At 43.8% G+C, this 25,706-nt stretch overlaps 1 protein-coding gene across 7 annotated transcripts in view; it reads left to right on the top strand.

The window, feature by feature from the left end:
• The first annotated feature begins 1,735 nt into the window (after positions 1-1,735).
• Positions 1,736-25,706, top strand: part of PPA2 (inorganic pyrophosphatase 2) — a 46,226-nt gene continuing 22,255 nt past the window's right edge. For 2 of the 7 annotated variants that reach the window (XM_084627201.1, XM_084627199.1), the window contains exons 1-6: positions 2,089-2,382; positions 7,508-7,552; positions 12,800-12,853; positions 19,124-19,177; positions 22,295-22,414; positions 23,627-23,713. In XM_084627201.1, the coding sequence (XP_084483327.1) occupies positions 2,104-2,382; positions 7,508-7,552; positions 12,800-12,853; positions 19,124-19,177; positions 22,295-22,414; positions 23,627-23,713 (639 nt within the window). In that variant the 5' untranslated portion in view covers positions 2,089-2,103. Of the gene's footprint in view, positions 1,861-2,088; positions 2,383-5,540; positions 5,606-7,507; positions 7,553-12,799; positions 12,854-19,123; positions 19,178-22,294; positions 22,415-23,626; positions 23,714-25,706 lie in introns of those variants that run through there. The other 5 variants (XM_084627204.1, XM_084627200.1, XM_084627205.1 and 2 more) reach the window with 5 other exon arrangements.

The raw sequence follows: 25,706 nt of genomic DNA, 5'->3' as shown, positions 1-25,706 counted from the left end.
TGAGATCCTCCCTTAGCAGTCAACTTTACAAGTTTAGCAAAAAACTGCCTGTGCTCAGTAAGTGACTTTCAAAGGCTCCTAAACTGGTCAAATATAATCCAGCGTCCTTTGCAAGTGAAAGAACTTCCTAGTGAGAGTTATTTCCATGACATGTTAGCGTTCAACTTCAGCTGTAGGCCTAATCAAAGAAAGTTTACAAGACTTTTTACAATGGGAGAAGTCTATATTTTTTCACTCTCTTCATATTTGAAAAACTGAAGAAATGTTTTTTTCCTAAACTTTAAAAATAAATGAGCTCCAAGTAGAGACTACACATGGAGAGTTTCAGTCCTCAAATGTAAACGTTTCAGAAAGTTATAGCTGAGCTGTGACTGAAAAGAGGAGGTCTGCTGATCTCAGTGAAGAAAGATGCCAACTCCTTGCAACTCATGTTGCTGGCCTGCTATGAAATACAGGGTATGATTTAGCAGCTTTTATGGAGATGGAGATGAATGTCCCTTGGTCTGCAATACAGCCTCCATGTTATTGTGAAGACTCTGTTGTAATATACTTAGCAAATGATCACGAAAAATCACAGAGAAATACAATATTTTATTTCTGCATAGCCCTTTTTGCCAGGAAAAATTCCAAGAAGTTTTTGCATACTACAAATGGTAAATAAGACACTACTAAAATACTGCCAGGTGTAGGGTAGCAGCTAATTAGCATACTACTGCGTAACAGTAGGAAATATTGGACATGGCCATTGGGAAAATCCTTATTCTTACAAAAAGTACCATGGAATCTTTAGTGTCCATATAGAACAGACAGGGCCTGTTGCTTTTAAGGTATGAACCACAACATAGAGCAGAAAGCAAAGAGTCTAGGAAACCATCAGGTTGTCGCAGGCAGGAGGCAGGGTAGAGAGTGGGAGCCTGCACGCGGAGTCCTTGCTTCTCCCCCATCCGTCCTGAATACTGCAAGCCAGCTAATTGGCGAGGGGAGGAGGGGGAAGGCGCTGATCTGCGGGGTCTGCCGGGGGCGGGACGGAGCATAAGAGCTGATGGGGGGGCTGCCAGCTGTGGACAAAGCAGGCAGCCAAAGGACATTATAGCGCAGCATTGCACATCTTTAAATGGAGCCTGTTCTGTAACTGAGCAGGGACATACTATTGAAACAATGTTAAGCGAGAGGACGTTAAGGGGGGAGTTACTGTCTAATATTTTACTTCCAATTAAAAGAAAGACGCTATTTCTTCCTTAGCCTAGTCTGCCTAGGGGCTCCAACTTCTGACAAACTCTGACTTCTCACCCCAGTTTTGTGCCTTCATTCTATATTTAGTAGGGATTTTTTTATTTTTGTTTGTTTGTTTCTTTGTTTCCTGTTCTTTTCTCCCCGTCCTTGAAACTGATGAAGTTGGCCAGGCATTTTGTCAAAACATAGCATCATCCTGTATGAAAATGTTTGACCCTTCAAGGAAGAGGTGGGAGGGAGACATTGAATCACCTCTCTAGTGGCCAGTTATATCCAGTTTTTTTTTTTTTTTATAGAAATTAGCGAGATAGACATTGACCTAGATCAACAGTGTTTGCAAGTCTCACGAGTCACGCACTAGCTGCGAAGTTTGCACTATTCAGAGGCGTTCTTAGAACGCCCCGCCCCGCCCCGCCCCGCCGTCACGTGGGTGCGCGAGCGCCTGGGCTGTCCCTCGGAAGAGGAGACGTGGCGGGGGCTTGAAATCGGAAGTTCGATACTCCGAAGGCACAAGAGCAAGAAAGCAACGAAAAACTCCCCGTTTATCGCCTTGTTTTTAAGCCCATCTCATGATTTTGGGGAGGGGCGTACTCAAAAACGGGGCACGCTTGGGGCTGACGATGTGGGGTACGCGATCTGCCCCCCCCCAAGCCCCTCCAACGGGTGTCGGCGGGGGGGAGGCCCTCCTGCCGTTCGCACATTCCTAGCTGACGGCTCCTAGGGCGGGAGAGACCTGGCTCCCACGCCTCACGCCGGCTGCCCCTGTTTCTGCCCCCTCCCCGCCCCTCCGGCTTCCCCGCCGCACCCCGCTTTTGCACCGGGGCGCGGCAGAGCCAGCCAGGGCAGCGGCTTGAGCGGCGGCCACCGAGCATGCTCAGACTCTCCGCTCCCCCGCCGGGCGGGCGCAGGACGCGGAGGGAGCCGTGGCAGGCGCAAGCATGCGTGCGGGGCTCGGGCGGGCCTGGCGGGGGCTGCTGCTGCTGCTGCCGCCGCCGCTGCTGCCGGCTCGGAGCTGCTCCTACGCCGGAGCGGGAAGGCGGAGGCGGCTGGTGCGGCCGCTGCCGCGCTGCAGCTGGCTCAGCACCATGGCCCAGTTCGGCACGGAGCCGCGGGGGCGGCCCCACTCGCCCGAGTACCGCCTCTACTTTAGTGAGTAGCAGCCCCGCAGGGGCTCCAGGCGCCGCCGCCCGTGGCCGGGGAGCTGCGGGGGGCGCGGTGGAACGCGGGGCGGCGCTGCGTTCTACGCCCGGCGGAGAGCTCAGGGGCGCTGCCCCCTGCCAGCCGTAATTGGGGGCCGCTCCTTAAAGAGGGTGAATGGAGAAAGCCAGGGTCTCCCCCCCCCCTCGCCCAGGACATGCCTTAGAGCTTAACTAGGAAACTTGGCCGGGGGCGTTAACATGGGCACCCCCTGTTGCTGTGTCCCCCGGGGGGCGCTGGAGCATTGGGGTGGAACCTACAGGCTTTTGCTACAAGTGAATAAAGACTAGGATGTGGCTAGATGCATTAGCCCCTCCTAGGCTTATGCTGAGGGCTCTGTCTCCAGCCCTGCAGGGAATTTGAATGTCCCAGAGAAAGAGCTGAGGGCTTGTCTCCCCAGAGGGTGACTTTAAAAAAAGCACCCTAAAATTAATCCAGTATGAAGAAGTTTCTTGCGACCCACTGGGTGAGACTTGTGGCAGGGAGGGCCTTTCAGCCGCCAGCAGCCCCCCCCAAGGGGCAAAACACACAACCCAGAAGAGAAGACCATTACAAATATAAAAAAAAAAAAGTGTAGGAAACTTTTAAAGTGGTGCATGAGTTTCATTACTTTAGCAGGAATAACAGTGGTGAGTCTACTCTCCTGATGCAATAATGACTGCTCCAAATATGCTCATAGTAAAGGGAAATTTGCATTTGAAATGAGGACATCTATTTTACTGACGGCCCACTGAGCAGTCAGCATGTATGAAAGTATGAACGAAGCTCTAAGACATAAGTCAAGACAGAAAAACCTCGTGTGACATGTGGAGGGGAAATATCTTTTCTTGGACCAGCTTCTTTTGCCTCACCCACCTCCTGTCTCTAAGGCCCTGGGACAACATGATTACACCAACATTGCAAACAAAAAGCTGGTGTGTTTAGTTTCAATTTCACACTACCTTTTTCTAATAGTTATGAAGATTTTTAAAAAGCCACTTTCTGATTTTGCTCTTCACACTGATTTTTATACCATTATGATTCCATTACGTTCAATGGAGTCACTTCTGATTTACATTGCTGTGAGAGAAATGGACAGATGTAAATGGTCAGTTGCACCCTGTCAGAAATCTGTCACGCTGACTGCACTAGAGGTCGGGTGCGATAGGCTCGATCTAGTGACTGTCACTTCAGTTTGAACAGTGGCCTATGACTAGGGCCCTGCCAAATTCACTGTCCATTTTGGTTAATTTAACAGTCAGAGGATTTAAAAAATCGTAAATTTCATGGTTTTAGCTATTTAAATCTGAAATTTCATGGTGTTGTAATTGTAGGGGTCCTGACTCCAAAAGGAGTTGGTGAGGGAAGGGGGTTGAAAGGTTATTGTAGGGGGGATTGCGGTACTGTTACTTCTGCGCTGCTGCTGGCAGTGGCCCTGCCTTTGGAGCTGGGCACCTGGAGAGTGGCAGCAGCTGGCTGGGAGCCCCACTCTCAAGGTACAGCCGCCATTAGCAGAAGCAAGGATGGCACGGTATGGTATTGCTACCCAGACTTCTATGCTGCTTCCTGCAGTGCTGGGCCCTCAGTCAGCCACCGCCACTCTCCAGCCGTCCAGCTCTGAAGGCAGCAGCGCAGAAGTAAGGGTGACATGGTATGGTATTGCCACTCTTACTTCTGCGCTGCTGCTGCCAGGGCGCTGCCTTCACAGCTGGGCGCCCGGCCAACAGCTACTGCTCTTCCAGCTGCCTAGTTCTGAAGGCATCGCACAAGTAAGGGTAGCAATACCGCAACCCCCCTAAAATATGCTGGTGACCCCCTGCAACTCCCTGTTGGGTTAGGACCCCCAGTTTGAGAAATGCTGGTCTCCCTGTGCAATCTGTACAGTATAGGGTAAAAGCACACAAAAGACCAGTTTTTGCTGGGGGAGACCAGATTTCATGGTCTGTGATGCATTTTTCATGGCTATGAATTTGGTAGGGCCCTATCTATAGCTAAACTTTATCTTTTATTTCCTGGAATGTAACACCATATTTGTACAACGTTTGCATAACAATTGTTTCTGTGTTTCAGGGGTAGATGTAGTGCAGTCCATAGGCCAAAGAGGGCCCATGTCCACACACTCTTTTAATATGAATAATGCCACCTGATCAGGAGGGAGCAATGGGTGCTGGAATTTGTGGCCTCTAAGACTTGCATCTTTCTATTGACTGCTCTATTTTTTTTGCAAATTTGGCTCAGTCATTGAGCTCTTGGCAAGCTCAAAATGTGTCCCTGAATTAGACAAAGTTTGGGCACTCCTCCTGTCTACTTAGAAGTCTGCTTGCATGTGAGAAGGGAGGGGGAAAGGCCTCATGGAAGCCCATTAGAATTTTGCCATGGACATCAGTGAGGCCAGAATTGTACCCTAGAGTGTACTCTGAAACCCTAGAGTCTGTCATTGTTCCTTTTAAAACAAAATGTCTGAGCAGTTAAGGTTTAACTAATGTATATTGCTGGTCAGAATTGGTATAAGCTGTTTAGCGGTGAATGTTTGCTTTATTGATATGAAATTCAGTTTATTTGAAATGACAAGCCATGCTAAGGGAATACTGTAAAGTTTTAATAGCTGCAGTATTTTAGCTGCTATCTGAAATTTTTGTTTTAAAAAATATCTTGATCATGAAGAAATTATTAGCTGCTGAAAAAGAAATTTGAAGTATGACTAAAATCCTAGGTAACCTAGGAACTGGTTTTCTCTATACATGTCTTATGACATTTCCTCTCCATTAGTGGCTCTGTGTAGGAAAAATACAAGGTTATTGACATCTTTACATAGTTCATTTTGCCAGTTAGGCTCAAAGGAATGAGCAGGCTAAAGAGAGGAAAGAAGGGCACAGTATAGCTGCCAAAGCTGAAAGTTCTGATTTTGGTTTGTCCCTTAAATTGACCGTTTTATTGTAAAATTTGGAGTTTGACTCCAGAAAAGGCTTTGTTACAACATAAATCCCCTGGCCAAGCAGTGTTTCAATTTAAAATACCCATAGACCCTTGTCTGTCTGTAATGATGGAAGCAATAGGGACATATTTATTAGTAATGTGGACATCTTTCAGCATGTTTGGTTTAGATTTGTAACACTTTTTTTGTCTCGCAGAGAATGCGGAGGGTAAATATATTTCCCCGTTTCATGACATTCCTCTGTTTGCTGGATCTAAAGAGGTATATGTTAGACTCAAACGCAGTTATTATTTCTTGAAATGATGGATGTTGTGTTCTCTAATGGTCAAAAGCAGGTGGATTTTTCTTTTCAATAGAAATCTTGTTTTATTTTTAGCAATTACTAAAATAAATTAATATATTTTAGGACCTGAAGGGACCTTTATGATTTTGTGTGACTTCCTCTATAGTACAGACTGTAGAATTTCACCCAGTAATTCCTGTGTTGAGTTTAATTTGTGGTGGAACTGGAGTGTGTGTGTTTGAAAGATATGCAGTTTTGATTTAAAGACTTCAAATGATGAGAAGTCCACCATATCTTTTGGTAAGATGTTAAAATTCTGTGCTTATGTGCACTAATCTAGAATACAGTTTCTACTGTTACTATTCCTAAGTCTCTTTGTGTTTCACCAAACCCATGTAAATTGCTATTTTTCTATAGTACCAGCAGTTTTGCAGCAGAAGAGGCTTACACAATACATATTTATGTGAATGGTATATTTCTTTAATTCCCAAAAGGCGTGCTGTAATTTGAAGGCAGCAATAATGCCCAAGAGAGGAGTGGTAATCACACCTTTGGAGAATTACAAGGCAAGAGGTGCAACCAAGCACTTTCATGTATTGTTAGCCACGTTCCCTGGAGTTTCATTATTGCTATAGTGAAATGCCTGTTTTCTACGTCATCTGTGAAAATTGCCAGCCTTCAGTTTAGTCTGAGAAGAGGTTTGCTTATTATGGCATACTCAAAAACAAAATAGTTTGGGAAATTTTCAGCCTTTAAGGTTTGTTGCCTCAACTGTTTGGTTGATTTGTAGCTGGAACACTGAGAAAAATCTGCAACTCTATCATGTGTCCAGAGGGGTTTTTCTAAACAGATAAATGCTACATCAATATCATTCTGTTTAATCATTTAAAACCAGGGCTTGAAAAGTGTACCTGATGCCTTTGTGAGGGAGGACTAAACTTGCTGGTGAGAGGTTGGTGAGAAAGACAAGAGTTGGAAGGCCTTCCAAGGAAGGTCCAGGGGCCCTAACTTTACTAGCACCTCTTAGCATCTTTAGCTGCTGGGAGGGAGGAGGGTGCTGGCATTTCCACTAGGATGCTCTCCCTGCATCCTCCTTTCAGTCTTCTTTTAAACTTGCCTCTGGCAAGCGGATGTCTGATTAATTTGAAGATCCTCCCATTCTGGCTGCTGGACAAGGGAAAAAATTTCTGTTTCTTCTGTCCCTCCAGAGCCTCCAGGCTGCTGGCAGAGAATGGGTCTTCACTACTTTGATCTCTCTCCCAGTCTCCTAGATGCTGCAAGGGGACTGGAGGATGAAGAGGCCTCTGCTACTCTTCCTCTCCTCCAGCCTCTGTCTTGAGGGTCCTCCTCGCTTGTGAATAACTCCAATGCCTGCTGCTGTTTATAATGCAGTTCACAGCCTTTGCAATCAGCAGCAGCAGAATGAAACTGACCTGGTTCGTAACAGTTTTGTGGCTGTCTACAGGGATCTGTCAAGCAGCACTGAAACTGACCGGTCTTAATTTCACTCAGCTGGTGCTTGACAAAGAAAGGAGATTTGTCCATTTCTGATTCAGGAAGATGAAAATGCATCAGTTCACATTTGGGAGGTTATAGCCTTACAACCATTAGGAAATTTAAATGTTTTTAAAATGAAAGTTACAGTTATAGAGAAATTGATGGCTTAGGTCCTCCTCCCCATATTCTCAAGGACTAGCTTGCCACTCATGAGTGGATTTTTCAAGCCCTTTTAAAAACTACTAATATAGTCTGTGTAGAATCTACAGTGTAGTAGTTATTTATACAGACACCGTGGTATTCTTTTCTCTAACATGAATATATTTTGGATTCGACTCCCGTAAGTGAGAGTTTTAAATGCTAATTTTTTTTTTTCTGTATAGGATAAGGAGGTTCCTGCGAAGAGATCAAAGACTAATGGAAGTGAGGTACAGTTAGAAATTATTTTTCATGAAATGTAATTTTGCTGTACTCTAGTTGTAATGGACACATTAGAATGGGGCTTTCAATCATGGTGGGCAAAATGAGAGCTGTTCAGTACCATGCATCTTTCACTGAATACAACTGATAAACCTTCAAATACAAATGCCATGGGACGAGGGACCTCAAAGGGATTTTAAATCTCCTGATCAAATGGGCAAAAAAAGTCAGTTTTTATTTATTAATCAAAATGTTCTAAAATGCAAGTGTTTTTATATTTTTCAGTAGAAGCTTCCTTCTGACAGTTGTAAAGTTGATGCATTGTATTTTCTCCTATTACATACAGAAGCCTGCTCAAGTAAACTCTCTTAGTAAAAGATTCACTAGCTGCTCTGACTGCAGAGTAAAATAAAAACAATTAGAAATCTTTTCTGTTAAAGCAGTGGTTTTCAACCTCTTTTTTCATTTGCGGACCCCTAGAAAGTTTCTAATGGAGGTAAAGACCCCTTTGAAAATCACAGACATAGTGTGCAGACCCCCCAAGGGTCTGCAGACCACAGGTTGAAAACTGCTGCGTTAAAGGGACATTAAGTATGATGGGCCAAAACCCAGACTTTCCAGCTGTGTTTTGGACTGAAGGCATGTGCTTTTCTGGGATGTGCAGATGTGCACAGTCGAGGAAAGTGCCCTGTGCGGGTGCTCAGAATTGCTGCTGGTTAGAGGGAGAACGAGTACCCAAGGTTGGTTTGTGTGAATGTTTGTGCAGGAGTCTTCTTTTAATTGTATAGTTTCTAGTAAACGTTGTCTTGGGACCTAAGCGGGGGCATGGAATCACTTTAAGTAGAATGCGAAAGAAACAAGTCACATTTTAAGGCCCAGATTTTCAAACACGGGTTCTTAAAGATGGGCTCTTTAATCCCTATTTAGGCACCGAAATATGTTCTGAATAACCAGCAATTATTAGGCAGTATCTCTGTGACCAATCAATTGTATTTCAAATACCGATAAATGGCATTTTAACTCGACAGAGCCACTCTGATGGTCTGGTTTCTAGCAGCATTTGAAATATTATTTCCTGCCACTGGTATGGTCCTGTGTACCATCCTCACACATACACCTTAATTCTCTCTCACTCATAATTCATTTAACCCATAAACACCAGTTATATGTACTATTTAGATTTCAGGCTTTTTTCTAATGCTGACTTAAGAATTATTTAAGTAGGTGCACAGTCATTTATAAACGCGAATAAAAGATAAAATGTAAGGAGGAGCTATATGGCTGCTGAAAATGGGTGATGAGGCATGCACTCACATGGCATATGCTGTGAATTATAACTCTAGCATGCAGTCATGTATTCTGTTTCTTATCTGTATGAGCAGTGTGTGACAATATCTGATCCTGATCATCTTGCAGAGCCTAATCTAAAAAATGGTTAAAACTATATGAAACTTCTGAGCTGTAACGTTAATATTTATATGTTAATATTTTTCTCATTTAGTGGAAATTTTTTTAAACTTGACTAAAACAACATCGTTTGCTATGTGCTGTCTAGAGCCCTGACGCTACAGATGTCCTCGCAGGATCAGTCTAATATAGTGCTTATTTAGACGTTTAACTTCATTGAGTATTGTTTTTGCAATATCTTACATATGTTTCCTTTCATCCAAAAGGATCCCAAAATGCTTCACAAAAGTGGGTATATTACAAAATCTGAGCGTGTAATTCACTCACTCAGAGATAGATAGAAATAAAAGAATTACTTTGCTCACCTTTTTAAAACATAGCCATGTCTAGGATGAAGCATAGAAACTTTTTAACATCACCCACTAATATTACACAGCAGTTCAGGACAGGAATACTATACTCAGCTGAAAAGGCAAGAGACATTATGGATGCAAATTGTACAGTAGATAACCAAACTGGATACCTTTCTTAATCCCATGAAAAGTGGCATAGCTTTTTTTAATAACCACATGTGCTCAGGATCTTGCTTATTTGTTGGCATTTCCAGCAGTATGGTGCCTCCTAAAAGCATGTGTTAAATTATACTAGCCAAGTGTTTCTTTGGTAAATCATGTATATCCAATGTCAGTTTAGATATAGAAAATAGAAGTAATTTGGCATAAGTCGCCTCAGTTTATCAGATTTATTTAAAATTGTTCTGAGCACTTGTGATATTGAAAAGGGGACTAGAAAATATTGATCTGTCTTTTGATGTACTTAATTCAGTTCTTCACTGAAGTAGGGACATACATCTTAGCAGTTTGCAAGATCAGCTTGCTTTGGTTTGTTCTAATAAAAGGTTTCCCCAACTTTTTCTTGGTATGGGGCATCTTGTAGTAGTAGTGAGGCCATATCGTGGGCCATATAGTAGTGAGGCCATATAGTAGTGAGGCCATATCGTGGGCCATCTCCCTTTCCAAACTCTGATTTACTCTCAGATTTGCAGTCACGTCAACCCTGTGTAACTACTGTAATTGCTAGCATGGAAAAGAGAATAAAGAAACTATTTATATATTTGAACTACTTAACGAGTTGGGTATGGCTGCTTTCCAGATGTTAGGGGAGATAATTACCTTTTGTCTCAGATCATTACCATTTTGTAATCTGAACCTGTGCTTTGTTTTAAGTACTACAAGCACTGAAAATTCACTCTCGCCCAGGTAAGTAGATGTGAAAAGCATCAAAAGTTTCAAATCTCCATTGTGAATGCTGGATATTCTTCCTATAGTTGCAGTCACAATTCTGTCCGGGGCTGGTTCTGTGGTCTTCAGCGTATATCTACACTGCAGTTAAAAACCCCATGGCGGGCCTGTGCCAGGTGGCTCAGGTTAACAGGGCTTGGGCTAAGGGGCTGTTTAATTGCAGTGTAGATGTTTCGGCTCTAGGACTCCGTGACAAGTCAGCTAGCCTGGGCCAGCTGGGGTTGTCTGATTGAAGTGTAGGCATACCCTTAGTGTCTTGTTGCGGGCAAGTTCCTAGAAGCCATACTTGTCTTTGAAAGACGAATCTGAAATGTTGCTCCCAGCTGCACTGAAAGGGCTTCTAACCAGCTCATCATTGTATGTGCCTTTGATGTTTTGTTTGTGAGTGACTTGACAGAGAGACAGGCACTTCGGGAGGGAGTTCAAAAAGGTGTATCGGTGCTTTCTCATGATAAAGCCAAGACATACCAGTGTGAAGGAGGAACTTGGCAGCATTGATCACTCAGTACAGCAAAAACATTAGAAATCATGGGATAAGCTCTAAGGAAGTTAACTGTCTTCCCAGCAGCATCCTTTATGTTTTTCAGATGTGCTGGTGATTTCCTTGTGATTAGGGCCTCCTGGACTATACAAGGAGCCATTGGAGCTACAAAGCAGTTATAAGTGCTGCCAAGTCATTGCTTGTGCTCCATTTGTGGAGACCATCACAATGTTCCCACTCAAGAACGCTTTCCATACGATATTTGAAAAACTTCCCCTGCAGTTGGGCAGGTTAGCAGAGACTGAGAACAAATGAAGTTGTCTTGCACTCCGCCACCAGATAAATATCTAACCTAGGAGAGAGAGTTTGCCAAGGAAGCCACAGCAGTGAATTAATAAGACTTAATTGCAAATAAATAGTTGCTTCAAGCTTGAGAAGATTGATGCTACATTTTCACCAGTGGCAGAGATTCTTCTTGGTCCTGGGTCTTTTCACAACGCTAAAGTGTCCAGTTACTTGCTTATCTTGTCACTGAACATCACTAAAACCAATTCTTGGTACAGTGAGCTTGAAGTAAAAACTCTTCCCTTGTGCTATCAGACTCCCCTTTGCTTTTCAGTGCAAAGACTCGCAAGATGAAATGTCTGCTTGTTGACTTCAGAGTGGACATTGTACTTTTTTGGCCATTTAGCTTTGTCAAGTTATACTGGAAAAACTCCAGAGGCTTGTCTTTCAGGCCAGAATGTTTGATCTCTAGATATAGCTGGAGATTGTTGGTTTGATTTTCATTGGCCAGCACCTCATAGCAAGTGATACGTTGAGGATGGGGCTCATATTGTGAACAAGTCCATAGTAAGCATATCTCCATATATTTGTGGTCATGTTTCATGATAGTCCTTCTTTTCATCTCTTTTCTCTTCTGTAGTTAAAGGCACTGGGCTGTGGCTTGCTCTGTTCACTCTCCCTTAGAACTTCGGCTCAGGCTGCCACTTATGAATGTACGGCCTGTGATGAGAGTTGTAAAATCACAAATGAGCAGCAGCTGCGTTAAATAGTTACGGAAGAGAAGTAGTTGAAGTAGAGCTGTTGTCTTCTATCTTTGCCCTTGTCATGTTACAAAGCTTGAGAGAGGTATGTCAGCAGGTCCAGAATGCTTTTTTTTTTTTTTAAATTATATTTTCCAAAAGCCCTTTGCTGTACAAGTGCTAGAGTTACTGCAGACTTTTCCTGGGAAAACTCACCATCCTTTTTGTTCCTCATTTTATCTCCTCCTCTTCCTATCAGTTTTGTTCTCTTCCTCATTCTCGGCACAGGCTGCCCTGCATTCTGCTTCCTCTTCTACTCAAAATTGGTTTATCCCTTTAAAAGTTCCACAGCAGCCCCTAAACTCTCAACTTCCCATCCCCCTAGGCAAAAATCAAATTTCTTCACCCCCTCCCACCCATTCAAAATAGGTTCTAATCCCTGCCCCACAGCCACTGACCTCACATGATCAGGAGCTCAGAGGACTGGGGAAGGAAGTGAGCAGCTCAGCAGGGAAAGGATGATTTACCAAGAGAGGAAGAGGGTTGTTTGTCAGAAGGGACACTTCAAGCCAGAGGGCAGCTTGTAGGGAGGTGGTCCAGGAAAGGAGCCAAAAACAGATTTCTTCAAGTAAACTATTTGCAGCCCTCTTTCCTCCTTCTTCTGCCCTTCCTGAAACTGCTTCTTTGGCTATGGGTTGCTCTTATATGTCATAGACAAAATATTGTAATTTAAGGGATACTACTAAATATTTTTTAATTGTTTTTTCCTGTTGGCATATTGCATTTTAGAAACTAGAAAATGGAATGCTTTAACTTTTCTCCACTTTGCAACCATTGATTCCCCCTCTCAGCTCCTAGTGTATATAATGGAGCATAAGCAAAAATGACTGCACTCTATATTAATGTGAATGAACAATACAGTCTCGGTTCTTATATATAAGTAGAGAATCTGTGTGTCCCTGAGAACTGTGAGGATCCAGCTAACATAGGCTGTCCTTGTCTGTGTTACAAAAAACTGTTTTGTCCTGTTTTTGCCCTAAGCCCCACCAGACTGGTCTTCCAAAGAAGCCACCACCCAACGGAGCTGGTGAAACTGTAAGTAGGCGGTGTGAACAAATATGCACCTCAGGAACCACCTCCATCCAGGTCTATCATACAGCCTGCCCTCCATGAAGCCCCTCACACACACGTATGAGAGTCTGCACCATGTGGAGTCTGGGGCATTGCTCCCAGGGGTGAGCCTACAGGGTGCTCACCATGTACAGGAGGTACCCCTCAGACCAGGGTTGGCATCTGTACTTTCGCTTGCTTCGCCTGTAACGGGGGGGCAGCATGTTGTGGCAAGGTACAAGGGATGGTGGAAGCAAGAGATATTCATGGGTGGAAAGGCAGGACTGAGTCTGTCTGATGGAGAGAATAAGAGGGGATGCTGGGAAGATCCAAGGGTGAAATCTAGGAAAGGAAGGGAGAGGAGAATGGAGAAGAGAAAGTGAGGGGACAAAAAGAGAAGAGACAACGTAGAATATATGAGAGAGGAATAAGCAGCCTTTTCTCTCTTCCCTTTCATCTCCAGCTGTCAAATCCTCCTGTACATACCTCCCTAATCCCGATTAAAACCATCCCGTAATGAACCCTCTGCACGCAGGGCAAGGGCTCTGGTTCATCCCTGGAAAAAATTGATTGTCCCATAAACAAACTGTTTTTATTTTTAAACATAAGGATTGCATGAAGCTATTAAACTCTTGTAAACATCCGCAGCAGCTGAAACTTGGGCAGCTCAGCCTTTCCAGAGGCCTTTTTATTTGTTTTTGCATATGAATTAATCTATTAGGCTGTTATATTTAGTGCTCTTGACCATTTGTGTTCAATCGATATCAGAAATCCTGAGGGCCAGATTCTTGTCTGTGATAAATCAATGTAGCTTCACTGAAATAATTTGTGCTACACCAATTTACGCTAGGTGAGGTTCTGGCCCTAAGAGTCTTCCTTGACTCACTGCAGGCCTCAAGTACTTCTTGATGAATTTAAGTTTTTAAAAAATCTCTATATTCTGCAGCAGCCACAATTACAGATGCAGTCAGGAAAATGCACATTTACAACACAGGTGTATGGATAAATCTCCTGCAGTCTCGTTCACAACAGGTTCTGGTGGCAATAAAAGTTTATCCTGTAATATTTCAGCAAGACTTTATAGGTCCTTTTCTTGTTGTAATTATGAAAGTCAAAATGATTATTTAGTCTTGTTAGCTTTTTTTTTTTTTTTTTTTTTTTTTTTAAATTTTATTTAAGAGCTCCACACCAGAATTGGCCTTAGCATTTTTGGAGTGGGCCTGTTAAATAGTGTTTTGCTATCTGTCCCCAACTGAGAGAGCCTGTCCACCATAAGTGCAGTAAGCCCAATAGTTCTGGGGGAGAGTTAGAGATGGTTGTCAGACGATCCCCATAATTGTCTCCTCGCAATCCTGCCCTTATCTGCTTTTGTCTCTTATCACACTTCCATCCCTATTATCTCTCCTTCTATGCTGGCAGCTCTGAACCCTTCTTTCATAACTATGTTCTCTTTCTTCAAGATGCTCTTTACCCATGGAATATTCTCACTGAAATGATGCTTAAGGACTCTGTGCTCTCTTCCTTGCTTATTATCTTAGGTTGTTGACTTTTCAGGAGATGGATTCCGTCTTATGAATGCGAACAGCGCATTGTGGACATGACCGTTATACAAATTAGTATAGAATGTGTTTTGGGATCTTCTGGCTGTGAGAGGACTGTGAATTACTTGTGACCTTGAGGAAAAATCAGTGAGAGGTGACGATTGAGATTCCCTCTTGCTTGTTTTAGTTCATCTCTCAAATTTGGGGAAGAGGGTACAAATTTGGAACTGCAGAGGCTGGCGTTAATCAGACTATTGTATCAGCTCTGGAAATGTATTTGTTAGTTAATTAATATAGCAGATCACTAGGTGCAAAAATCCTGGTACTTCATGTCAGTTTCTGGGTTAACTGTGCCTTTGACACCCTCCCCCACAAACCAGTCTTCTTTAAGCACCCACTTTAGGTTTAGGCTCCCAGCAATCACCTCGCTTGTGTGGAGACCTGTGTGTCTCTCCGTCCAGACTGGGGGTTAGGCCTGCAGTCCTTCCACACCTCATTGTGATATCCCCAGCAAGCCAGTCTGGCTAACAGCTAGAATCTGTATGATGCTTTCTGTCTGAAGGCTATGAACAGCATATTGCCAGCAGTTACAGTTTATCCCACAGCTCTTTCTAAGTAAGCACAGCTATTCTTAAGGTAAAAGCATCACAGAGGAAACATATAAAAACAATTGAAGTTCCTACATGCTTATCAAAGGTCACTCCAACTCCAGCATAGGGCTCTGGTAGATGTCAGTCTTTCCAATCCTTCCAGGGGTTGGGTTCTCCTAGGACCCAAGGTCCTGTCTGTTTGCTGAATTGAAAGAAAGCCATGTGTTAGTTTAAACTCAGCCTTTTTTATACCAAAAGCCCTTTCTTTGTCTTTTGGTCTCTGGAAAAAGCAGTTTGAACTGGTAAATGCAAATCTTCTCGGGGGGAGATATCTTTCTGGAGGTGTTTACAACGTGAGTGATTCACCTTAATCACCACCCCCACTGTTTTTATTTCCTGGAGAAGCTGTCATAGCCATCCCCCAGGAGTTGAATACAACCCTTGGCCCACAATAATACAAAAAACATTCCTCAACTCAATACATTGTGGTCCCCAAAGATGTTGCAATGTCTCTTACACTTTTTATATTCATGTAAGAAGTGTCTCTTAGGGTCCTAGGCAAGGTGACATTCTGGGACAAATTCAAGCCTGGTGCAATGACTTCCAGTGAAGTCAGTTTGGCATTTCATCTTTCTTTTTAAGAAGTCATGTTTGGCATTGTCTACACTAGCACTTTCGTCGTTAAAACTTGTGTCGCTCGGGGGGAAGGGAGTGAAAAAACACCCCCCTGAACAACAAGAGTTTGAATCACTAAAAGCACTGTTGTGAACAGTGCTTTGTCGGCAGGAGCCGCGCTCCTGATGAGGACACTGCCACCCCTCATTGGAGGTGGTTTTATTTTGTCGCCGGGAGAGCTCTCTCCTGGCAATAAAGAGCAGCTGCACACCGCACCGTACAACGGCGTGGCTGCAGGGGCACGGCCATACTGTTGTAAGGTGCGCTGTGTAGACATCACCTTAGTTTCTACAAAGGAGTGGTGTGTCTGTCATTGAGTGGAGCAGCAGCACTGTGATGCATCTTTAATGTAAACAGAAATGTTATCATCAATAATACACCACGAATAAATATTCTTATTTTTGCCGTTGCTTTGTTTTCTGACATTTCTGTTACGCAGAATGAATGCACTCACACAGGAAATTATTAAAAGACAAAAACACCACATCACCTGTGGGTGAACACTTCTCACCAAGTGATTATTCTCTACCTGACCTATCAGTCCTCATCCTCAAAAGAAACCTGCACAGTGCTTTCAAAAGACAAGCCTGGGAGCTTAGACGCTAAAAATCATGGTCTTAATAGAGACACTGGATTTATGCTTTCTTATAACACTCTGTCACCCACTAACAGCCCTCCACCCTTTCTCTCCCTATGACTAGAGGGGTGTTAATGGACCACTTCACTTTGAATCGTCCCTTGAGATATGTATTAACTACTTATGCTAAACAATCAGTTCAAACCTTATATTTAGCAGTGACACTTTGAGATAGGGCAGGCCTACAGGTCTTGCAGCCAGGTCGGTTTAGGTTGGGCATTAGGAAAAACTTCCTAACTGTCAGGGTTGTTAAGCACTGGAATAAATTGCCTAGGGAGGTTGTGGAATCTCCATCATTGGGGATTTTTAAGAGCAGGTTGGACAAACTCCTGTCAAGGATGGTCTGGATAATATTTAGTCCTGCCTTGAGTGCAGGGGACTGGACTAGATGACCTCTCGAGGTCCCTTCCAGTCCTATGATTCTACACTTAAAACTCTGGGGCAGCACTGCTGCAGAGCTTCAGTGAAGACAATACTATGCTGATGGGAGAGCTTCTCCCGTTGGCATAGTTAATCCACCTCCGCAAGAGCTGGTAATTGTGTTGACAGGAGAAGCCCTCCCATCAAAGTAGCGCTGTCTACACCAGGGTTTGGGTCGGTATAACTGTCAGTTAGGGTTGTGGATTCTTCACGCCTCTGAGTGACATAGTTATACTAATGTAAGTTTGTAGGGTAGACTTGGCCTTAGTTTCCCAGACCTGAAGAAGAGCTTTGGGTAAGCTCGAAAGCTTGTCTCTCCCACAAACAGAAGTTGGTTCAATAAAAGATATTACCTCACCCACCTTGTCGCACAGAAAATAAGGCATAGGAACACAGGAATTGCCATATGGAGCAGAGTAGTTTTGCCCAGTATCCTACGCTCAACACCGGCCGGTACCAGCTGCTTCAAATTAAGGCGCAAGAAACCCCTGCAGTAAACAATTATGGGATAATTTGCTCCCAGGGATAATTTCCTCTTAACCTGCATTAATTAGAGGTTAGATTTTGCCCTATTCTGTTCTCTGTTGGTTCTTAGATACTCATATCACACTCATCTCTGTAGTATCTTCCACTAGTGCATTTAGCACTGTAATTATGCATCTGTCATGTGGTGTTTGTTCTCTTACCCTCTCCCCAGAGGGTAAAGCATTTGCACTGTAGTGTCTTGATAGAGTATGTGGGGTTATTTTGTTCTGTGTTTATGCTTGAGTTTATATTCCTTCCAAAACTCCCGTTTAATTTTTAAATATCCATTTCATCTAGATAAAATCATAGAATATCAGGGTTGGAAGGGACCTCAGGAGGTCATCTAGTCCAACCCCCTGCTCAAAAGCAGGACCAATCCCCAATTAAATCATCCCAGCCAGGGCTTTGTCAAGCCTGACCTTAAAAACTTCTAAGGAAGGAGATTCCACCACCTCCCTAGGCAACGCATTCCAGTGTTTCACCACCCTCCTAGTGAAAAAGTTTTTCCTAATATCCAACCTAAACCTCCCCCACTGCAACTTGAGACCATTACTCCTTGTCCTGTCCTCTTCTACCACTGAGAATAGTCTAGAACCATCCTCTCTGGAACCACTCTCAGGTAGTTGAAAGTAGCTATCAAATCCCCCCTCATTCTTCTCTTCCGCAGACTAAACAATCCCAGTTCCCTCAGCCTCTCCTCATAAGTCATGTGTTCCAGACCCCTAATCATTTTTGTTGCCCTTCGCTGGACTCTTTCCAATTTTTCCACATCCTTCTTGTAGTGTGGGGCCCAAAACTGGACACAGTACTCCAGATGAGGCCTCACCAATGTCGAATAAAGGGGGACGATCACGTCCCTCGATCTGCTCGCTGTGCCCCTACTTATACATCCCAAAATGCCATTGGCCTTCTTGGCAACAAGGGCACACTGCTGACTCATATCCAGCTTCTCGTCCACTGTCACTCCTAGGTCCTTTTCCGCAGAACTGCTGCCTAGCCATTCGGTCCCTAGTCTGTAGCTGTGCATTGGGTTCTTCCGTCCTAAGTGCAGGACCCTGCACTTATCCTTATTGAACCTCATCAGATTTCTTTTGGCCCAATCCTCCAATTTGTCTACGTCCTTCTGTATCCTATCCCTGCCCTCCAGCTTATCTATCACTCCTCCCAGTTTAGTATCATCCGCAAATTTGCTGAGAGTGCAATCCACACCATTCTCCAGATCATTTATGAAGATATTGAACAAAACTGGCCTCAGGACCGACCCCTGGGGCACTCCACTTGACACCGGCTGCCAACTAGACATGGAGCCATTGATCACTACCCGTTGAGCCCGACAAACTAGCCAACTTTCTACCCACTTTATAGTGCATTCATCCAGCCCGTACTTCTTTAACTTGCTGACAAGAATACTGTGGGAGACCGTGTCAAAAGCTTTGCTAAAGTCAAGAAACAACACATCCACTGCTTTCCCTTCATCCACAGAACCAGTAATCTCATCATAGAAGGCGATCATGTCCAATCCTTTTTGAATCCTGCTAAGCTGTGGGCTTCAATGATATTCTGTGGCCATGGGTTCCACAGGCAAATTGAGCATTGTGTGAAGAGCTGTATCATAGACCAGACTGAAAAGCATCATGGAGATTTCTGCGTCTGTCTTAGCGGTTACCCTGTCTTCTAATTGGGGGAAGATGGAATAATGTTGTGAGAAACCATAGTGTTGTAAACATGTTGCATCTAGAAAATTAAATGCCTGAGTTGTTAGTGTCGGCAAATATTGCTGTCAGATACGGAAGAAATAACTTATCACACAAAATGTTTATCACCAACTTAACTTTATTTTAAATACTTCAATTTTTTTTCTTTTTAGGTAGTGTTTAACATGGTTGTAGAAGTGCCTCGCTGGTCAAATGCTAAAATGGAGGTAATTAAAAAAACAACCTTGGTTTATTAAATATATAGATATTTGCAGAATTGATGGTGGTGTAATGGTTTCCAACGTTTTAGAAAGTCAGTTTAATCCTTATATGTAGCATTCTTATTACTAGAATGTTCTTTTGCAGTTATTAATATTGACGTTTTTCCTGTAGTTAAAAAAATTAAGGGCCTAGTTTTGTCTCCCTTACTCACATTGAGTATTTCCTTATTCCTCAATAACCCCATTGATTTCAAGATGGAGTGTAAGGTGCTACTCAACATGAATACGAGTGGCAGAACAGGTCCTAAAAATGTTTGAGTTCAGGACACCATCCTGCAATTTATCTTCCTCTCATATAAACAGATACAGTAATTTATTTAACTTTGGATTCAAAAGATTTAATCCCTCCATGAGCTTTATCGGTGAATAAATTATAGTGTGCCAGTCCTAATCTTGACCTCTCTGTATTGGCACTTGAAAAGCATCATCTTTCATCTAAGAGCAGTTGTTGGCACTTAGTTACTTTTGATGTTTTTTTTTTCTTCCTGGGAAATGAGCTTCTGAAATTTTAAAAGCAGAGCCTGACTGGAGCATTCCTCTGCAGTGTCACAAAACAAAGGCGTAGGCATGCTTCATTAATAGTGTAGGTAAAACACTTCCTAGATTGTACAGAAACTAGCTTGTTCCCTAGGTAGTATATTAATTTCCCTTCCCCAAGGTTTTATGGAAGTTTGGGGGTAAGTTGTTAATAGTCTTGCCTGTGCTGGTGCCCTGTCCAGAACTTAACTTTTTTTTCCTGATGCTGAAATGATTTTGAAGGTTGGATTTTAAACAGTGTTCACTATCACAGTTCATACTTGTAGGAATAGTGCTATTTTTTCTTCTGTCAAATAATCAACCTTACATTTTAAGATGACATCAGGGGAAGGCTGAGTCCACTTGCCAAATGTTCTAATTTCACTGCACTATTTAAAGGCTTAACTTGAAATCTGGGTTGCTTTTAAATGTATTTTATTTTCTTACCTAACACTTCGCATGACCTCTGGCGATATAGAGACACCTGCCATCCCATTAGAATCAGGTTCCAAAGTGGTGTGAAATCCTTGTCTGGCTTCTCCACCTCTGACTTCTTGCAAGAGACAAGAAATGGCTGCCCTTACTTTGCCGTGCTAGCTGATCAAATAATTGCTGGGATATGGAAACTCTTACAATACTACTCTGGCATAGATTATATCGGTGCCCATTAGGTTTCTGTTCTCCTAACCCCTTCCTTGCTCCCAGACACCATCCTTCAGATTGGACGATGGTAGGAAGCCAAAACTAGACACAGATCACCACACATCTGTGACTCCTGGACTGCTCCTCCCTTCATGGGAAGACTTTCTTATCTGATCTAAAGAATTTAAGAAACAAAGTTATTGAAACTTGCCTCCCCTGCTCCCTCTTACTAGATCACATTTCCTGCATGTCACTCTGCCCCAACAGTTCACATAGTTTCCTGTTGGCCTTCCTTGAGGTCATTCTCACTTTTGCATCTCCAGCAGCCTCTTCCAAGACACTCTGGCAACATCAGGCAGGGGCCAAATTATTCTGCTCAGTTACATCACTGTACATCTGGAGAAACATCACCATTCTCAGTGGAGTTACTCCATATTTTGCTAGTAGGATTTGGCCAAATGCAGGGTAAAATCCTGACTGAAACCAGAATTGCACAATCAGTCACAAATTTTGGAGCATGCTTTGTGTTTTTTCAAAAAGGAGACCTATAATTAGAGGCACAATGTCCAGCTCTGACCTGGTGTAAATGGGTGCAACTCCTTTGGAAGTCTATGGGCCAATTTCAGTGATGATTTAAATGGTGGTGTATGTCACATAGAATCATAGAATATCAGGGTTGAAAGGGACCTCAGGAGGTCATCTAGTCCAACCCCCTGCTCAAAGCAGGACCAATCCCCAACTAAATCATCCCAGCCAGGGCTTTGTCAAGCCTGACCTTAAAAACTTCTAAGGAAGGAGATTCCACCACCTCCCTAGGTAACGCATTCCAGTGTTTCACCACCCTCCTAGTGAAAAAGTTTTTCCTAATATCCAACCTAAACCTCCCCCACTGCAACTTGAGACCATTACTCCTCGTTCTGTCGTCTGCTACCACTGAGAACAGTCTAGATCCATCCTCTTTGGAACCCCCTTTCAGGTAGTTGAAAGCAACTATCAAATCCCCCCTCATTCTTCTCTTCCACAGACTAAACAATCCCAGTTCCCTCAGGCTCTCCTCATAAGTCATGTGTTCCAGTCCCTTAATCATTTTTGTTGCCCTCCGCTGGACTCTTCCCAATTTTTCCACATCCTTCTTGTAGTGTGGGGCCCAAAACTGGACACAGTACTCCAGATGAGGCCTCACCAATGTCGAATAGAGGGGAACGATGCTTAGCATAAATAGGTCAGAAAACATGTGTAGGCCATGAAGTCAGACTTGTCTACTTGGGGAAATTGGCCAGAATAGCTATTGTGGAATAAGCTATTCTGCAATAGATCCCCATGTGGAGATGCCTATTTAGGAACAAGTGCGCGTTTTTCTGATTTAACTTAATCTGCTTCCAATCTTGCACCAATTTGGTGTTCATTGGGTGTGCAGAATGAGTGTGCAGAACAAGTGTAATTTATATACTATGGGTAGAGAAAGCAGATGGTGTAGGAAAACAACTAACAGTTAAAGCAGTTTTCCGTCATTGTCAAACCCCTGTTGTCTGATCAGCTTGGACCCCTATTTATGTTACTGCCAAATTTGGCCCATAAAGTGCAGTGCTTCCAACCTAGGTCCCCTTCAGTATTTGTATCTGACCATGAGAGACTTCTTATAATGATATAGCTTTGCGTGTCTGGGTCCAGTTTTTTTTTTGCCATGAATACTTCACACCAAAGCTTAAAACATTAATAATAAGTCTGTTTTTGAACATAACCCTAAAGAATTAGTGAGGCTATCGCACTTTAATACTTTCCAGACCTCAAGCTTGCTCTCCCCACTGCCCAAAATGCAACTTCTTACCCAGTTCGGTACAGGATTAATTGCTGTGCATTTTAGAATTCTTTACTCTCTCTCTCTCTCTTTCACAATCTGCTTAGATTGCCACCAAGGAACCATTGAATCCCATTAAACAAGATATAAAGAGAGGCAAGCTTCGATATGTGGCCAATATCTTCCCTCACAAGGGTTATATATGGAATTATGGTGCCCTCCCTCAGGTAACATTTTTGTTATAATGGTGAAACCTTCCTGTCTTCTGAATAAATTGCCTTATAAATCCTGAGCATTGCCTGAATGCAAATATGTTGCAAGAAGGATGTTTCTGTTTGATAGATTTGTAAATTAGGAATTTTTTATGCAGAACTTTAGTGTGTCCATAAATTTTGATCAGAATTGAGGCATGTGTGTGCTATTTCAGGAAGGAGTTAAGTATTAAGGAACCTTGAATTTATGTTTTACTTCCCTCTACTATGTGACAGGATTATGCTGCAATCTTCCTGTCATTCAAAAGTACTTAAAACAAGTAGTAGTAACATTTTTTCCCCTTACACAAAGTTCAAGTGGTAAATTCATGGATGCCATTCATATTTGGCAGTGCAAATAGTAACTGGAATCTCTTAACCTCTTTGACAAAGGAAAAAAATGTAGGGACTTTGGTTTTTGGGTTAAACTCTAGTTACATGTACTTTGACTTATTTCACTTTAAACTTTTAGACTTCTTTGATCATATTTCATTTAAAATTTTATGTTTCGTGTTTATAAAAAGTGACTGAAATTCCAAATTTGGTGACAATAAGGATTTAGATGTTTGCTCATGAGCAACCAGTTGGGAAGTACTTAAGGGTGCCTTGGAAGAAATTTCACCACGAGACTCTTTTTTCCCTCTTCCTAAAATCCATATTTTTTGGTGGAAGGGCGTGCGTGTGTGTGTGTGTTTTTCTCCCTCATTTCTAGTAGATTCATTACTTCAAACATGGAAAAGAAAAATCTCCAAATTGAAGCAATTACCTACTTCAGAGGATATAAAAATCACCAAAAAAAAAGTCACTTATAGCAGGAAAATAGCTATTGATGACAAACTTTTTCTAAAAGTGGAAATAACTAAGTTTTAAAACCATCCCCTTTAATTAAAAAACCCAACAAACAAAATGTTGAGCATATCTTTAGAAACACATCCAGCCTTGACTTGGCATTTGTACCTGAAGAGGGACTTTAATCCCAGACCCTCAGATTAAAAGGCTGGTGCTCTACCAGCTATTTTACCCAGGCTCATAAAATCTATCATCTTTCTTGAGCTAAGCATGCCTATTGCCAGAAAAAGGGAAGGTTGTATCTTTATTTACTGGTGTTTTATTAATCTCTGTAATTTATAGATAAACTAAGGAATTGTGATTGGAGATTAATTATTGTGTTTCTCAATCCTTTAACAGACTTGGGAAGATCCACACCATAAAGATAAGGATACAGGATGCTGTGGTGATAATGATCCCATTGATGTGTGTGAAATAGGCACAAAGGTTTGTCTTAATAAACATGGTTATTTTAATATTTTGGTGGCAGCTTTTTGGATAGAATGGAGGGGGCAAGGTGGAAGCAATTGACCAGAGGGAAAAGGTTACAGTATTTGTGGTTGGGGGATGACCAAAGTACAGGGCCAGGTTTAGGGAAAATGGCACCTGGGGCAAACTTGCATTTTGGTGCCCCTGGCCCCCATGGGTGTGGTGCCCCCTCACATTGTTCCTGGTCCCCCATGGACTCCCCACCCTCCCTTCCCCCCTAACCCCTGCACTGTGCCACCTTCACCCCTAATGCCTGTACCTCCCTCCTGCTCCCCTAAACTCCTACACTGTGCATACCCCCTCACCCCAACCCTTGCATTCCCCTCCTGTGCCCCTAGTCCCTGCACCCCTTCACTCCTATCCCCTGCACCTCTCTCCTGTGCCCCAACTGTTTCACTGTGCCCACGTCACTCCTGCCTCCTGCTCCCATAAGCCCTGCATCCCCGTCCTGTATCCATGTGGGGAAACTGACCTGGATGCACAAAGCAGCTGGCATTGCTGCTCGCTCTCCCACTGGACTGCTGCTCCTCTGCCCCATGCCCCCCCTGGTTGAATAAGGAGACGGCAGGAGAGCAGCAGCTGCTGATGCCTCAGCACAGCCCAGGTGAGGAAGTGACCTGAATGCAGGGAGCCCTGGTGTTGTGTGTGTTGGGGGTTGGAGGGGGGGGGGAGGAGAGGAGAGAGAGATTGTGTGTGTGTGTGTGTGTGTGTGTGACACAGTGTGTGTTGTGTTGAAGGGAGTGTGTGTGTGCCTGAGTGTATGAGTGCGCTGTCTCTTTAAGAAAGCACTCAGTTGTCAGGAGCCTGAAGGCTTGTGTTCAGAGACATGCAGCCGCCAGCAGCTCTGGACCCAGAGAGGCAGCAGCGCACACACAGATTTCCCCCTGTCCCATCACCCCAGCTCAGTGGAAATCCGGTGCACAGGTGAGGGGGACGCCCTGACATCAGCCCCCAGTAGACAGCAGGATGCTCCCTGTCCGGAGTGGCCAGGGCAGCTCCGGGCAGGAGAAAGGGGGTGGGGGGAGACAGGAACAGCAGCAGCTACACACGCAGAACAGCGGGGAAGAGGGAAACCTCTGCTCTGGAGGAGTCACCTGATCACCTGGCTCGATGGCTGGTCGTCCAACTGCCCTCTGCAGCTTGGGTCTCTCCCCCTTGCCTCCTCTCCAGCGCTGCTGCCTGCCTGCCGCCAGCCCAGCTGGCCCTCAGCAGGTCAGGTGGGAATCCAAACCCTGCACATGTCGTCCTCTTTGGTGGGTTGCCCTGGGCGGGGGCCCGAATGGCCCACCCCAGAGGCCGGCCCTGCCAAAGTATGGGCAAGGTTCTGTTGTTAGAATCTGAGAGGAAACTGAGGGTTGCTTGTGTTAATAGGGAGGGGTTTAAAAACCCTGGGGCTCACTTCAGGTTTATGTCTTATATTCCTAAAAGCTCATGCTTCAGGGTTTCAGCTGGCCTCTGGCAGGGGGTCAGGAAGGGATTCCCCCCTCTGCCTCCCAAATATTCTGAAAGTGTTTTTATCTTCTTTTTCTGAATAATCAGGGATGGTCATGGCTGGAGGTGGCACATTGGATGGGGCAGGCCAGAGCTCTGAGGCGGCACCAGTGATTCTCTCTCTCACTATCTCTCTCAGGTTCTTGGCTGGCTATTTGTTGCTCACGTGCTCAGGGTCTAACTGATGGCCATATGTGGGGTTGAGAAGAAATTTTCAGATTGGCACTGATCTTGGGGAGGGCGGGGTTTCAGCTTCCTCTACAGTGAGTGTGGGTATAACTCATTTGCCTGGATTATAAGGTTATATCTCACTTAATCATTTCACTGCCATTGTGGGAGCATTGGGCACTGGTGTACCTTGGTCCCTTGCATTTGCCTGGGGCACACAATAATCTAGTCTTCTGTGGGCTGTAATACTGGGGTCTAATTTCAGTTGTTGGGTTTTGTGTGAGGGTAGTGG

This window comes from Lepidochelys olivacea, assembly GCF_965140295.1.
Source record: "Lepidochelys olivacea isolate rLepOli2 genome assembly, chromosome: 4".
Lineage (NCBI taxonomy): Eukaryota > Metazoa > Chordata > Testudines > Cheloniidae > Lepidochelys > Lepidochelys olivacea.
The sequence above is the reverse complement of the archived record's forward strand: the minus strand, read 5'-3'. Positions and strand labels throughout refer to the sequence as shown.